Source organism: Mastomys coucha, unplaced genomic scaffold (assembly GCF_008632895.1).
Source record: "Mastomys coucha isolate ucsf_1 unplaced genomic scaffold, UCSF_Mcou_1 pScaffold7, whole genome shotgun sequence".
NCBI lineage: Eukaryota > Metazoa > Chordata > Mammalia > Rodentia > Muridae > Mastomys > Mastomys coucha.
This window is the reverse complement of record NW_022196913.1, coordinates 27,758,005-27,775,120: the sequence shown is the minus strand read 5'-3', so window position 1 is coordinate 27,775,120 and position 17,116 is coordinate 27,758,005. Positions and strand designations below refer to the sequence as shown.

The following is a 17,116-nucleotide window of genomic DNA, read 5'->3' as shown; positions in this document are numbered from 1 at the left end:
AGAGACAGGTGGATTCTAAGTTCTAGGTCAGCCTGGTCTACAGAGTAAGTCCAGGGCAGGCAGGGCTATACAGATAACCATGTCTCAAGTTCCACCCACCCACTCACCCCCCCCCAAAAGAGAAAAATTATAAGTACTAAAAATTAAAGTCTGAGATGGCAAAGTAGTACTGTCCACCTACTACTTACTTAATACTCATTGTTTGCATTAATGTGCATATTACAAGAGATTTAATTTACTTTTACTTATGTTAAAGGATGTATGTTTGCCACATGTATTTGGTGTCCTCACAGGCTTGAAGAGAGTCTCAGATCTCCTGGTGTAGAATTATATGCAGATGTAATCTGCCAGGCAGAAATGAATACTGGGCTCCAATTCCTGTCCTCTGGAGAAGGAGCAAGTATTCTCACTGCTGAGCCATTCCTCACTGTTGAGCCATTCCTATGGCCACAATACACAAATCTATTTTATTTATGCATTCATCCTTTCGATTATTCACTGAGTATCACTACAGACCTGGCTACCCTGGGCTACCTTATACCCCTGATTAACTTCCAATGAATAGCAATCCCCCTATTTTACCCTTTGTCCTGGGAATATAGACAAGAATCACTTTCTCCTGTTGAGAGTTAGATATATTGACAGGACAAGGGGTGTGACCAGAATCATTTCTATGCATTGACAATGAAAGGGAGCACTGGACAATGGTGGGTTTAGTTCTAAGAAACCTTGAAACATTTATAACTACAGTCATTGTAGTAAAGTCTAGTCAAGGCAAAAGAAATCAATTTGCAAACAAATTCCAATCCAGCAGGTAGGCCTCAATAGCTTGCCCAGTAAAGGCCCACCTTCTTTCACATAAAACAAAAACAAAAACAAAAACTCTCTTTACTTATGATAGTTATGGGGTATGAAATGCAAATAATTAAGTTCCAAGTACCTAATAAACATGTTTGTACTATGTAATTCCTCACCGAGAAAATCACTGGAAAGTCCTACATGGCTCAAAAGAACATTGATTATCAAATGTCTGTGTAATTAGCAGGGGCTAGTTGAAAATGTGGTCAAACAAGCAAATATTTATCAGACATAATTACTATCCTGTGACATAGCTATATTGCAACCTTTTCATTACTTTTTCCTTTTTTTTTTAACTTTCTTTTTGTTTTAATTAGATATTTTCTACTTACATTTCAAATGTTATCCCCTATCCTAGTTTCCCCTCTGAAAACCTCCTATCATCTCCCCCCTCCACCTGCTCACCAACCCACCCACTCCAGCTTCCTGGCCCTGGCATTCCCCTACAGGGGGTGGAGGTGTGGAGCATAGAGCCTTCACAGGACCAAGGGCCTCTCCTCCCATTGATGACTGACTAGACCATCCTCTGCTACACATGTGGCTAGAGCCACGAGTCCCTCCTTGTGTACTTTTTGGTTGGTGGCTTAGTCCCTGGGAGCTCGGGGGGGGGGGGGGGGGGGGGGGGTACTGGTTGCTTCATATTGTTGTTCCTCCTTTGGGGCTGCAAACCAGTAAAGCTCCTTGGATCCTTTCTCTAGCTCCTTCATTGGGGACCCTGTGCTCAGTCCAATGATTGACTGAGAGCATCCACTTTGTATTTGTCAGGCATCTCTGTATTTGTCAGGTACTGGTGGAGCCTCTCAGGAGACAGCTATATAAGGCTCCTGTGAGCAAGTACTTATTGGCATCCGAAATAGAGTCTGGGTTTGGTGTGTGTATACAAGATGGATCCCCAGATGGGGCAGACTCTGGATGGCCTTTCCTTCAGTCTCTGTTCCACACTTTGTCTCTGTATCTCCTCCAATGGTCATTTTGTTCCCCTTTCTAAGAAGGACTAAAATATCCACACTTTGGTCTTCCTTCTTCTTGAGCTGTGTACTTTTACTATGGGAAATGATAATTGTGCTTTGAAATGAAACAAAGTGTCAATTGTCAGGATCTTTCAAAGCACCAATTGGGGGTAGGAAGCTTAACAAATAAACTAAAACTATGAGCGCCTAAAATATTTCTGAAGACTATCACCAAACCTTTTCTACAAAACTTTCATATTACAATGAAAGCAAGCATATTCCATGATGGCCTCAATTCCAAAATTCAAATACTTCTCAACAGAGGTTGGAGCTCTTCCATGATGTCCAGAGTTCCTTTTCTTGATGTCCTCAGAGGAAGAATCTGCAATTCTTACTTCCCTCAGGCAAACAACAAAAGTATAACACAGGAGCTGGGATGGAGGGCTGATGTTCAATTTCTAGAGCTAAGCAACCTGAAAAGACCAGAACCATGCACCATACCCACCTGTTTGTAGTCAGTCAAGTCAATAGCATACTTCCTTAACTCATTGTTTTATTTGGGTAAAATTAAGGTACAATAAGAAGATAAGACCCTTGGCTTTACCCTCCTGATATTGAAGACTGTCAACATAGTTGATCAAAGACTATCCAATGCTCAAACTACAGAGAAAATATTAGAGCATCATTAAGATGACTTATGAACCACTCTCAGGAAGAAAATGTATCTTAACTTCACCGCATGGTCATTGTCTACAAAGATTATTTTCTAATTTTTATTCATGTTTTAATCTTGACTGTATATTTCTTCAACCTTTCTAGGCCTATAGAGTAGATTCATAGGCAACTTTATAATTGATTTTTAAAATAGAGATCAAAGAGTATATTTACTTAATTCATTCTCAAATTAACATTGATATGCCTTTCCAGTGACAAATCACTCTGCACATTTAGAGAGTATTAAAGGGGAGGGGGACCTCTTTAATATATATAGCCCTTGTCCAGCTATTGCTAATGAGGCTGACAATAATTAAAAGATTTTCCTAATTTATATGCATTTTAGACTGATGCATTCCACATATGTTGTCAGCCTTAGATAGCTTTCAGATCCCAGCCTCAAGGTTAAACACTTTGAACAATTTAAAAAGAGAAAGGAAACCACACGTCTGGTCACCTGGGTAGCAGGAAGATTTTACAGCAAATATAATGTCAGAATTACTTCTTACTGCATTGTTCTTTTTGAATAGTTGTTACCCAGATCCATCTTGCCCAGCTGACAAAATTATACTTTTCCTGATAAGAGCCCAGGAGGTTTAATGGCAGACCAGTACTTAATGGTGGTTGTGATTCTGCACTACCCCTAGGGCTGCTCCTTAGAAGTATGTTCTTTGATACTAGGGATGAGCATTAAGGCAGGTTGTAAATTTATTTTATTATGGAAATAAAACCTAACTGTGAGTCAATGTTGGTAAACGAACATTAGCATTCTAGTATCCTAAATTTTGCTTTTCTCTAATAGGCCTGGTTAGCAGATGCTTATCTCTGGGGAATTTTGGAGGCAGTACTCCCTTGGCTAAATTCTACGTTGTGTTACTTAAGGTCTCTCTCCTAAGCAATCTGTTAGGAAATACTTTAAGCATCAATTCTATCACTTTGAGCTTCTTCTACATCATATCAATAAAAAGGGTAAAAGCTATGAAGGTCTTAAGCCTTTTCAGAAACTGAAAAGTTGTATCTAGCTTTTTAAACAAGGATAAAATGTTGCTAACCTAGAGTGAAACAAAAGAATTCCCCATGAGCAAATAACCTTTGATGTTCTTAATTTTTGTTGTTACTCTTTTGTTTCTGTATTTAGTATGTATTCCCAAGCACAAAAGCTGGCCAGAATATGATGGTCAGAGGACAACCTACAAAATTCCATTCTCTGTCTCCACCATGTGGCTTCTATGGGTTTAAACTGAAATCCTCAGGTATGGACCTGTTGAACCATGTTGCCATCTCTGATCTTTGGAGTGCTGTCTGCTCCACTAACCACTAATAACTTGTATTGCTACACAATTGAAGTACTACATGTAAAAATTAATCCAATGGTTGATTGTATCAATAGTGAAGACCAAAATGAAGAACTATATTTCTCTATAATCCCATTGTGGCCTTGGCCTTTCCATGCTGTACAAGAGAGTTTTCCATGTTTCCCAGTTTTAAGGTATTTTGTCCAAACTCTATTATCCTTATTAAGAAAAAATTAAAGAAAAAGAAACCAGAAACATAAATATCTGAATCCTCCCATAATAATAATTTGGGAAGGGGGTAAAAGACAAATTAGGTAGCACCATGGTCAGGGCAGTGTTCATATATGTACCTGGAACTTCACAGGCTTCCAGGCAACCCCTCTTCCTTCACATTCCTGCCATTTTTAGAATTAGCCTTTAGATGTAAAGCTGCCAAGTCTATGTGAAGACACACACACAAAAATATGTTCTGGGAAAGAATAGCCTCTGCTTCTGTTTCTCTGAGAGTCTCCTATATCTAGTATGACTCCTGGGCGTCTACCTCACCAACTTGTCAAACCAGAGATAACTTTGCTCTTCATTCTTACCAGACTCCAAGCTAATTAACCCTGACTTTTCCTATCTCTGTGTTTCTTGCTCTTTGCCAAGTTTCTCAAAATTAAATTGTGTTGTGGCTTTTGCTCTATTCACAAAATAAGTGTGGCCTTGCACACTTATTTCTTCAGGCTAACAGAACTTAAAGACTTGGTGGCAGCAGTTGCTTAAAGAATCAATTTTAGGAGACGGAAAAGATGGTTCAGTGGTGCCCATTCCCTGTCTCAACACATTCCTGTTTTCAGATTAGTAAAGTCTCTTCTGACTTTTGTCTCTGACAAAGTTAGGATGCTAATTGTTCTCTTAACACAACCCCTCCTAGGTTTCAATCTTATATGACCAACAACCTTGAGGTGAACTGGATCTATACCTTATTTTTACTTGTATACTTCAACAAATAAGATAAAAATCAACATAATTTAGCATGTAAAACTACTCATGCAATAAACATCTGACTTTGGAAGACCAACTGTCTATTGCTATCTATAAACCTTCTAGGGCCTCCAGTTAACACCTTGCCAGAAAAAAAAAAAAAAATGACTGTTATGGAACTTTGATCAAAGACAGTATTCTTGATAAAATCAGCTTTAATGTAAATATGCAAGTTGTGATGAGTTGATGTTCATAAACAGATATAACAAAGACTGTAAAAAAAACAAGCCTATTATATGATTTTTGGTTTATGTGTCCTTCATACATAGGCACCTACAATGTGGTTGGAAATGTAAAATTATTAGACAGGGGCTACTAGAATGAGAGGAAGGAGGAAGGAAAGGCCATCAGTGATAGGCTCAATAACCCACATACATTTGACAGACATGAGCAGCCTGCACATACACCTTAACCAGTCCCTGTGGCTGACTCCTGTTTTTTTCTCCTACCTCTAGAGCCCTATCCTATACTACAGCAACAGTTCTTGGAAAATAGATAAGAATACCAACTGAATTACTTGATTTAGAATGTCAAAATGATTCTGCTCCAATAGGATATCAAGGAAACCTTAACTATAGTCCACATTTTCACTGTATTCCTACAAAGACCTGCTTAAGCCATATCCCAAGAAGGAGAAACTAGAAGACAGTGCACCTGTTCAATTTAAAGCTACTGAATTTTTAAAAACCTGTTTTACCAAGTAGATAACATAAGGGGTTAACATTCTGTGTGACTAGAATATAAACAGAAACAATTCATAAAGTGAAGGTAAGGTTACACGGGGAAAATAACCAATTATTAAGCAAAAGCATTCATGTCACACCTCAGTAATGTATATTCACTTTGGGACTTACATAAACATGTGTTGGTAGTTATTAGTAAGTTTTAAACCTTAATATCCCAACTACAATTTACCAATTTAAAGCTCATAAAAGATGTGCTTTAAGGATAGGCATGTCTCCCAGCACTAATTATGGAAAGATGCTTGGGAAGCAAAATCATATATTTGTTTTGGACATGATAACATGACAGGAAAGTACAGAGATTCTACCCAACATCACTACGCACGCAATAATATGCAAACGAGGAGATACCAAGCTAAGCTCTGATTGGACCAAATTTCTAAAACCTTGTGAGGAGGGTGTGAGAAATGAGTATTTTGCAAGGGATAATGTAGGTTGCTTGACCTCCACTAGGTAAACTTTGTGCCATGTGTATTCTTTTTATACTTGATACTAACTCATCATATTGTAATTTGAAAATACGCTGTCACTGTCCCGTTTGTGCCTGAAAATAAGGAAAATTCTATAATGTGGCCGAGAACAAAGTATTATTTCTCTCGGACCCTCAGGTCTCCACACAAGAAACGCAAAACAACACAAAGGACCTTCAAAGACACCTCACCGCTCTTTTCCGTGGTCTTGGGTAGTTTCTCTGCTCCAATCCAAAACAAAGCGATCGGACTGGTCAATCGAAAGAAATTAAATTTACACTTTAAACACATAAAAAACTGCACTGGTCATTTCTGTGACACTAGCCACTAAAAATAATAAACACGGTAAGCGTTCCGTACATGGAGCATGGTTCCGGGAAGCAGGGGATGGGAATCAGCCTCGCTCCAGAAAAGTTGTGGCCGCCAGGTAATCTGCATTAGCAATTTACAGGTGTATACGTATCGAGTAAGTAGCAGGAAAATGGCCGAAGAACGGAAATGGCTTAACTAAAATTCCGGAGCACTTTGTTCTGGGATCATCTTTGTGTTCACAACAGGAAAACGACACGAATACAGTTCCTCGGTGAAAGGTCTCCAGGTAAACAGCCGTTTAGAGACTGATTATTTAAGGGGGCGGGATTACCATTGGTTATTTAGCAATCAAAAAAATCGCACTACACGAAACGGCCAATCGTCAATCTCTAGATGCACTTACGCAAATTCCGACGGAAGCCTGAGTGCTGCTGGACAGGATCCAATCAGAGCGACGCATTTCAAGCATAAATAGCAGCGGCGCTCGTGATCTCCTCCCGTGTCTCCTGCTCTGCCATGGCTCGCACCAAGCAGACCGCTCGCAAGTCCACCGGCGGCAAGGCCCCGCGCAAGCAGCTGGCCACCAAGGCCGCCCGCAAGAGCGCCCCGGCCACCGGCGGCGTGAAGAAGCCCCACCGCTACCGCCCCGGCACCGTGGCCCTGCGCGAGATCCGGCGCTACCAGAAGTCGACCGAGCTGCTGATCCGCAAGCTGCCGTTCCAGCGCCTGGTGCGCGAGATCGCGCAGGACTTCAAGACCGACCTGCGCTTCCAGAGCTCGGCCGTCATGGCTCTGCAGGAGGCGAGCGAGGCCTACCTTGTGGGTCTGTTTGAGGACACGAACCTGTGCGCCATCCACGCCAAGCGTGTCACCATCATGCCCAAGGACATCCAGCTGGCTCGCCGCATTCGTGGGGAGAGAGCTTAAGCATACTTTCTACATTGGCATAGGGGAAACTAAAAAGGCTCTTTTAAGAGCCACTCCATTGTCCACCAAAGATGCTGTAGTACATACAAGTTTGAAGGGTCTATTCCAAGGATCCCTGTCTTGGCTCCTTTTCTTTCGTGACAATAGTAACACCAACAAACGAGGCGGCCCGCCCGAGCTACTTTATTTGGAAACAAAGCTTTGAGGTTAACTTATTTCCACTAGTATTGGAGCAGGGCGTTTAAGTATCTCGCGGAAACATTTAACACTCTTTGTAGAGGTCAACAAAACTAACTTTTAGCAATGTTTCAATACAATGTTTCAACGATTCAGTCTTGTTACATTTGAGTTGGCCTTCCAACTTTGTTTTCAAATCAGGTCTCTTGTCTGGTTTATAGTCGGGTTTTTGAAAAACCTGTGCCTGGCTCAGTTTATCAGTTAGTTGAGGATAGCATTGAAATGACCTTCCCAGCTACTAGGATTACAAGCCAGTGCTAGCGCCTAGCCGCATTTAATAGTATTTTGAAGGTATAACATAACTACTATTGATTCTTGGTCTTAAAAGAATTTGGTAGGCTATAACCCAACACCTGGGAGACTGGCAGGCAGTTCTCTGAGTTAACCAACCTATTGTATAGCAAGTTACATAACAAGATCCTGACCTAAGTAAATAAATAAATCTATAAAAAGACTTAGAAGGAAGCGCAAGAACCATTTTTTAGAGTTTAACAAGGGGGAAAAGATAGCAAGAAAACTTGTAAATCTTGACTGATATCAAAAGAGGAAGAAATTGATACTAGGAAGAAAATAGCCATGGTCTTTTAATTAGTGTCCCAGAAAGCAGGCTCAAGCCATTGGCGTTGGCAAACAGCTGCTGTAAAAGAAGTGGAGGGAATTCGGAGAAGACAATCCTGGAGTATCAAATTCAAACAGGTTTGTGATTCTGTTCTGTGGCCAATAATGATAGAGGGAAAAAAAGACAGGGTCATACTTAAGTTTAATCCACTCTTCCACCCTTCTGAGACCTCACCCTTTGCCCTTGGCCAGCAGAGGGGCAGGCCTGGTCTAGATAGAAAGTTCAGGTCAAGCCTGGACTGCACAGTGTGACTCTGTCTTGAGGGGAAAAAAAGTATATTATCCCACTAAGGCGATGATTATTTTTTCACAGGTCTTTAACACATCTTCAGGATAATGAGCTTTTGGGGGGGCAGGGGAGTTGGAGGAGGAGTCTTCTAGCAAAGTGATGAATAAAAAAATGTTCTAAACCTTAGGAAAAATCAGAATGCCATGTTTGTTCCCAAGACCAGAGTTACAACACAATTCCGTTCCTCTGGCAAAGAGGTGGTAGATTTCTCCCAATGAGACTTAAAGAAACCCTGATACCTTCCTCCTTTTATTTTTCCATATAGTAAGTGGAACGTGGACTCAGAAGCTGACCCTATCAGGGATGATGCCAGACTTCAACTGCTTTAAACCTAATGCCAATCTTGACAACCGATAAAAATAATAGTTAATGATCAAATGCTTTTAGAATGAATAATGAAATAATTCAATTAAGATCACAGGTGAGTACCAGCAGTGGAGGTGCACATCTTTAATCCCAGCACTTGGGAGGCAGAAACTGGTGGATTTCTGAGTTAGAGGCCAGCCTGGTCTACAGAGTGAGTTCCAGGACAGCCAGAACTATATGGAGAAAACTGTCTCATTGAAAAAAAAAAAATCACAGATGAATCTTGTAATATTTTTAAAACCCAAAACAACTCATAACATAAAAACATTTTAAAGTGTCTCTTATACTACACAATTCAGTTTTTTTATTGATAATACTTTATTACTTTATTTCCAACATGTAATAACGTGAAAATGTATCTTTAAAAGTTCAGGCTTTCAGGCTAGAGAGTTTTCAGGCTCAGGAGTTAAGAACACTGACTACTATTACAGAGGTCAAGTTCAATTCCCCAGAACCAGGTAGAGGCTTACAACCATTTGTAGTGGGAATCGATGTCCTCTTTTGGTGTGTCTGCGGACAGCTACAGTGTACTCATATACATAAAATAATTATTTCTTTAAAAAAGTTCAGACGTTCACGATGCAGGCTGAAATTCTCACTAGAAAAAAAACTGACACGGTAAGTACTTCCAATTTTAAGTACTTTCTCCCACATTGAAATTTATGAAAACTAATAACTATGCCTAGGCTGTTCATCAGCACATACACACAGGTAGTGCATACACTCTGATACTAAAAGATGACAGTCTGTGTGACAGAGTGACAGATGCAAAATGTTGTATAGCTATTCAAGATTACAAGAATAAATTTTCTTTTAAAACCCCAAAACTAAAGTCTCAAAAGATATGCAAGGTAACAGATGCCCGTAATCTCAAAATGTGGGAAATTGAGGGAAAAAGACCAAAAATTAAAAATTATCCTTGGCTATATATATCAAGTTTGAGTCTATCATGAAATAAGTGAGAAAGATCTGTATCAAAATTCAAAAGGAGGCCTTTAATCCCAAGATGGGTAAACAAAGGCAGGTGGATCTCTATTAGTTAAAAGCCAACATGTTCTATATAATGAGTTACAATATTCATCCCAGGTTACATAATGAGACCCTGTTTCAAAATAAAATAAAATAATTTTAAACTTCAAAATACTACAATAAGCCAAGTCTCAGAAGCAGTTGCAGAAATAAAAATTCTTACCTTCAACACTCTCCTTTCTCCATCTCCTCCCCAAGCAAGGTTTAAAAAACAGAATATCCCTTCCCAAGTGGAAGAAAACTGGACCTAGCTATTTTTCCCAAAGTAACAACTACTAAGTCATTCATCTTCACCAGTCTTTTTAAGTCCTGCAGCTAACAACAATAATCATAATCATAATGATGATTTTAAAAATTCTAAAAACCTCCCTTATCCAAAAGTGGATCAAAATGTAGGATTACCACTTAAAAAGTTGTGTCCATACCCAGGAAAAAGGGTGTAACACAGAGGCAAAGGAGAATTGAGAACAGATCTGGCTAGATCTCTCCACACAGTGAAAGGCTGGAGAATCTTAGAATTTAAAATGAGGGCATTTAATACAAATGTATGGTGTATAACCTTTACCTAAAAGGACGTGGAGGGCCGCTGTAGCCAGCCAGAAATATAAAATAGCCGGTTCCAGGAATTGAGAGCCTCAGGGCTCTGGTTCCCAGTACCTGCCCCTCCTGAATGATCCACCATGAGGGCGGAACTAAGAATGAAGGTCTAGTGGTTTATGAGACTCTCCACCCTGCAGACCGATAGATGAAGATTGCATTCCTAGAATGAATGTGTTCCCCTCCCTAACTGAATACCTTGGTCAGGTCCCTCTGAAATTTTCCACTGTTTCTATGTTCTGATTTCCTTGGTAACCCTCTCCCCGCCCCCAGCCTGTGGATGTTCCCTTAAATACCCAACACTTCTTGTGTTCGGGGTCGAACTCTGGCCATCAAGGTCATGAGATCAACCCGGTACCGGTATCCCCAATAAACCTCATGTGATTGCAGCAAGTTCAGTCTATCGTGAGTCATTGGGTGGTCGCATCATCCCGAGACTTGAGTAAGGATCTCCCCAGTTCCGGAGGTCTTTCAACAGTATACCAAAAGTAAATTATATGAATTTACTATAATCATAACCCTACACAGTGGTACATGTTTTAAGTTGCTCTGTCTCTCATATGCAGAAAATTAAAACAGCATCTTTTTGTTGTTTCTTTTTTCTAGATAATGAATCTTGAACCTGTTTTTAATGTCATAATAATGTGAAAAGATAGCAAGCCGGGTAGCATTCTAGAGATTGGCCCTCCATTTTATCTTTACCCAGCTAGTTGTCCAGAGTGGGGAAATTAAGGCAGCAGTCACTCTTTAAAAGTTTAGTCTTGCCCCTCTAATCAGATATGAAGTCTTTTTTCTGAAATTTATGATTTACGTGCTTTTCTCCTTATTATCTTGCCTCTCTTGCAAAAGGATTAAAAAAATACCAAAGGCCTGAAGCATTCCACCTGAGCCAGTCATGTAATAACACCTAGACTGCAGATATCTAAACAAATAAACCATGAGCAGTGCATTCCTTCCTACAGAGTGAAGTTTAAATGTGGTCTTAGAATAAAGAATATGCAGTTCCCCTATAAGTATGACACTATCAGTATTTCATTACTGAAGAATAAAATGTTTAAATAACCAAAGGTGTGTAGTCCAAAGGCTCCTTTGCTATATAAAAATACAAGATACTTCATTGGTTAACACATCTTTTGTTATGATGGTATTTTCCATGACAATGACCCTCAATGATGGAAGAGGAAAAAGAGAATCCATGAATAACCAACAGCTTTTTCTCATAGAAATGATATTGAAAATCCAAGAAAATTCAAAAATACCATTTGCTTATTTTCCTACATTTTCCAACCCATATAGTAATATTTACATTTCACATATTGACATCTTTCCATTTTATGGACCCACCCAAGTTTGAACTGGCATGATTCAGCAGGTAAGGGAGATGGTAAAAAATTAGACCATAGAGTTCAAGCTCAGAAAAATATTCCTATTGCGTTCGTAAACATTCTAATATATGTTTATATATTTATTTTAAATCTCTAAACCCAATCGATAGTAGACAATATTCTAATTCAATTGATGGTATTTTGGAAATTCAATCAAATGTACTGACAAAGTAGAGGGAAACAAGAGAAAGATGAGCCTGCATCTGCCTGAGATTAAAAGGCATTAACAAGGCAACAGATATTTAACTCAGGTCTTGTTCCACTGGAGATTTGTTCAACAGTCCAAACTCTCCTTTTTGTTGTGCAGTCAATGGAAATGGCTGTGGTAAAGCTCAGCACCCATTCTTCAGACAATGACCTTAAGTATGACTTAAGTATGTGGGATGAGAAAAGTAATGATGAGGGTCATACTTTACCTGTGTATTTACTGGGCATTCTGAAGCATCATCAGATAATCAACCCCATCAGCAGATAGAAGGAACACTCATAACATGAACTTCATTTGGAGACACAATAATTGCAGAGTATTGTACAAACATCTGATCACACATACACTTTTACAGGCACTTCAAAATGTAGTAGGTAACTACCTATCCTTTACGTTATCTTTGGAATTACATGAAATCAAATTCAGTGATTCACATGAAATCAAATTCAGTGATTCAGTGACTATCATTATAGCTTTACCTTATCTGGAGTAGCTCTGAAGGGAAGGGTGAATTACACAAGCACTGGCCTGTGGAAGTCAAAAAACATCTTTTAGGAGGCTGTGTTCTTCCATCATATGGATCCCTGGATTGAACTCAAGTCTTCAGGCTTGGCTACAAAATCCTTAACCCACTATCCTCTGAAATGCTAGATTGAAAATTAGACTTATAAGGATACAGATTTGATGGCTTATACCAGGTGCTTGCCTCCAGAACTACTACCCACGTAGGGGAAAAGAGCTGACTGTTGCAGGTTGTCATCTGACCAAAAGACACACACACACACACACACACAAAATACAAAAATATTTTTTAAAGTGATAAGCAATTTCCTCCTACCAGGAGCTCAATTAAATATCTGTAGAATTCGTACATCATCAGGATGAAAGGAAAATGAGCCCCCACTCTCAAAATAGATATATACACACAAACTTTAATACTTTCAATAATGAAATGGAAATAACATTCACCAAATTTGCATCAGCTTCCTGCAGGGCAGTTCGGGTTGGTTTGTGTTTTTATGTGTTTGTTTTGTTTGCTCAAATTTTAAAAAGTCAAGCTGCAAACCAAACCTTCCAAAATGGTTCGCGTTCTCAGCCTAGTACTGGTCTACTGACCAAATAAGGGAGAACAGATAAGCTCAGAACAATGTATGAGGAAGGAATGGGCAGAACTATCAATGGTGTTCGATTTCTTTACTAAAACTTAAGCACCAGGATATTACAAAAGCATCCACACTTTAAGTGACAATGTGATCAGTCCCTAAAAACTCCGAGGGTGGCAAAGTAGGAAATCGGAGCTCTTGCAATTTCTCGGCAAACACAAGAAAAAAAGTTCTTAGGACAGAATTCCAGAACTCTGAGGTGAGCAATGGAGTGGGAACAGAAAGAAAAAAAAGAAAATGCCAGCGTCCCAGTATATAAAAGTAAGTCTTAATACCACACTCTCTGATTGGTGCAACCTTTCACACACAAGACTGAAACGACGGCCTGATTGGCTAATTCTCAAAACCAGAGCGTGTAGACGGAGGAAAACTTAAAATTTAACTCAGCAGCTACAGCCACAGCAACTATTGTCGGGCTAGCTTCCTAGAGACCTCTAAGCGTTACCACATCTTAGGTGACAGAAACAATGTCGTCCCGCCAAGGAGCTGTGAATAAAAATAAGGCAAACTATCGGCTAGGAGCCAAAATGGAGCTGAACGTGATGCAATCTATCCCGAAGTTAGGATAGACAGAAGGTCCAGAATGCTTTACCCACTCCACCCACGAACAGAACGCACAGAATTCTGCTTCCGACCACACAGCAAGAGTCAGCTGACACACCATGAGAAAACCCTAAAAATAACTTTACCAGAAAAAGCTCAGCTCTTTTGAATGAGGTCTGTGGGTGGCTCTGAAAAGAGCCGTTTGAGATTTCAAAGCAGGACGCGCCACTCTACTTCTTGCGAGGGGTGGCCTTCTTTGCCTTGGTGGCCTTCGGCTTGGAAGCTTTAGGCTTGGAAGCCTTAGCTTTGGGAGCCTTGGCCTTGGCTGGACTCTTGGCTGCCTTCTTGGGCTTAGCAGCCTTCACCTTCTTCGGGCTCTTGGAAACTTTCTTGGCGCCGGCTGCCGCCGCGGGCTTCTTAGCCTTCTTCGGGGTCTTCTTGGCCGCTTTTTTGGGAGTGGCACCACCAGTGGCCTTCTTGGGCTTCTTGGCTGCGCCCGCAGGCTTCTTCGCCTTGGCGGCGCCAGCCTTCTTAGCCTTGGGCTTGGCCTCGCCGGAAGCCGCCTTCTTGTTGAGTTTGAAGGAGCCGGAGGCGCCGGTGCCCTTGGTCTGCACCAGGGTACCTTTGCTCACCAGGCTCTTCAGCCCGAGCTTGATGCGGCTGTTGTTCTTCTCCACATCGTAGCCCGCAGCCGCCAGCGCCTTCTTGAGCGCGGCCAGGGACACGCCGTTGCGCTCCTTGGAGGCGGCCACAGCCTTGGTGATGAGCTCGGACACCGGGGGCCCGGACGCCTTGCGCTTCCCAGCGGCGGCGCCGGTCTTCTTCGCCTTCTTCTTCACAGGTGTCTTCTCCACAGGTGCAGGAGCAGCAGGCGCCGCTGGAGCTGTCTCAGACATGTTTTAGGCTTTACTAGTAAAGCAAAAAGTAAGCACAAACAGTCGGAGAGGGTTGTTCCCAGGGCTGCAGGCTCTGGGTTTATATAGAGAGAAGCTGCGTGGTGATTGGTTCCCTGCTCTGTGCGCCGTGCGCCGCGCTGCCCGAGAAAGGATCTTCAGCTTTGCCTTGTGGCTGTGTTTGTTGCCCCTCAAAAAAGAATAAAAATATAAGAAATATGGGCACGAAATAATTAGGGACTTGGGGGAAACTGATCCGAGAACCTGTAGGCTACATTCTTGCCTTAATTTGTACAGCTATGTTCAAAATCGGCACCCTGAAACTTCTCTGATTGCCCCAACTCTCTTTCAAACTTGACGAAAACTGGGACAACTTTAAGGTTTTCCTTAAAAATACTGCTTCTCTCGCAGTCATTAACAAACTTTTGTTTCACGACATGGTTCCGCACATTCTTATCCTTTCAGGACTCTATGGAATAACTTGTTTTCAAGGAAATACATGTGGAAATGTGAGTTTTTCGAGAAAGCAACAACACAAGCTCCCAGGGCTATCTGCACCAAGCTGTAGGAATTGGCACTAGATGGGAAAGTAGTGCGTGCCGGGGGAATGATTATTGTAGAAAATATTGATTGGGTTTTTTAAGGTATTTGAGATACCAATGTGTAATTCCCATTCGGTTTTCATGTTTCAGTGATTTAGCCATTTTCTGAGGGCGGGATGAGTCTGTGCCGTCCCTCTTATAGATCAATAGTTCAAAGCACATTTTTTCAGATTCAGTAGAGAAGTGTACACGAACTCCCACATTTATTACAAAAAAAAAAAAAAAAAAATACCTAGGTCAAGGAGGACCTGGGAGCGGAAGAACAGTGAAATATAACCTGACTTGACAACTCATTCCGTGTTTAGAGTACACTGTATACAGCTGTGTTAAACACCATGTCTCCAAACACTGTGCTAGGCAGCTGTTTCCCCATGCCAACACTTATCGTAGCATTTTCTGCATATTTCCAGTTCTTAAGTGATTTGAATTTCATTATTAAAAAATAAGCAGAATTTGAAAGAAAATCTGTTTTTTAATTTCCATAGTAGCCACTGACTTTATTTACATATATCACATATATATGATACAGTCTGATACAAGCAAAAGAAGTAGCAATTTGTATCCCACCAAAGGAGTTAAACATTTCAGAGTCAGCTTATCATTATTATAACTGCAGCAAAAATAAGATTCCTGAAAAAAGCATCAACCATGAGACTACAAACTTGAAACCATAAGAAGCTTCACTCATTTCCTCCACCCATTACTATGGAGGCTAAGATCACAAATGTGGTTTTGGTCTTAACTCCAAAATGTAATTACATCCTAAAAGACAGCAGATTATTCTCTGTAGTAAGGCTTGCACTATTTTTTAGAGATTAAAAACAGGCGATTAAAAATCCCTAAGAGATGTGAGAGCTGTGAAACTTATGGCTTCGTCCTCTTCTCTCAATTTTGTGTTAGATAAGCATACACACACAAATAAACACAAATGCATGCCATTATCATAGTAACAGCTGAGAGATAACAGTCTCATGAGTTATTCTACAGGACACATTCTTGGGCATCCTAATACCTAGAGACTTTCAAAACTACAGGAAAGAGTAGTTGTATAAGGTAAAAAATCAACCTGGTTGTGGTGGTCCATGCATTTAATTCAAGTACCTGGGAGGTAGAAGCAGATGGATCTCTGAAATTAAGGACAGTCTACAGAGCAAGTTCCAGGACAGCTTTGGCTACATAAAGAAACCAAACTGTGTTTCAGAAGGAAAATAATAGTGTTAATAAGATAGGTAGCAAGAAAAGAAATATAGAAGGGAAAGAAAACAACTTTAGTAGAAAATAGTAAGTAACAAGAAAACAATAATAATAGTAGAAGACAAATTTAAACAAATGTGTTCAAAAGGTCTATAAAAATTAGAGTTATAAATTTTATATACTTCTCTATTGACATTACATGAAGATACTGGCAATTTGAAACTCACATCCAAGTACAAACAGTATGTATTAATTTCATTTTCTAAAACGGGCACCTTTAAATATTTAAGTCCTCCCATGCCCTTTCTCTCTCCCCTCTGTAACATCTTTTAATATATCTTGCATACTTAAGGAGTATTCTAAGCCCTCCCTGTTTTTAGAAAGGCCAGTTTTCCAGTGTGCAATACATCCCCTTCTACTGTCTAAATAACAAACTGTGGTTAACAAGTTTCAGGGCAAGGTCAATGCAACTGGGATATGGCTGATTCACTGGAATAGTAGACAGCGGGAAGGAATATGCTGAGCTGATTGTCACGTCACATTTCTCCACCTGAATTTAGTTTCCTCTTAAGTGGCCTTTGAGTTCCTTAGGTCCACCTAAGGAATCCACGGTGCTATTTAAACCCACTGCTCTCACACTAGTTTTGGCATTCCGCTATTTATAGAGTAAATGGGGTAAAGACTGATGACTTTATGG

The 17,116-nt window shown here is 40.3% G+C and overlaps 2 protein-coding genes across 2 annotated transcripts; one reads left to right on the top strand and one right to left on the bottom strand.

Annotated features, from left to right (window-relative positions):
• Window positions 1–6,840: 6,840 nt before the first annotated feature.
• On the top strand, window positions 6,841–7,309 carry LOC116082013 (histone H3). The gene has a single exon (XM_031358815.1). It carries the CDS (start codon window positions 6,885–6,887, stop codon window positions 7,293–7,295), a length of 411 nt encoding a protein of 136 aa, XP_031214675.1. The 5' UTR covers window positions 6,841–6,884; the 3' UTR covers window positions 7,296–7,309.
• A 5,627-nt stretch (window positions 7,310–12,936) lies between these two features.
• LOC116082007 (histone H1.3) lies at window positions 12,937–14,692 on the bottom strand. The gene has a single exon (XM_031358809.1). The coding sequence runs from the start codon at window positions 14,624–14,626 to the stop codon at window positions 13,961–13,963; it is 666 nt and encodes a 221-aa protein (XP_031214669.1). The 5' UTR covers window positions 14,627–14,692; the 3' UTR covers window positions 12,937–13,960.
• Window positions 14,693–17,116: the final 2,424 nt, after the last annotated feature.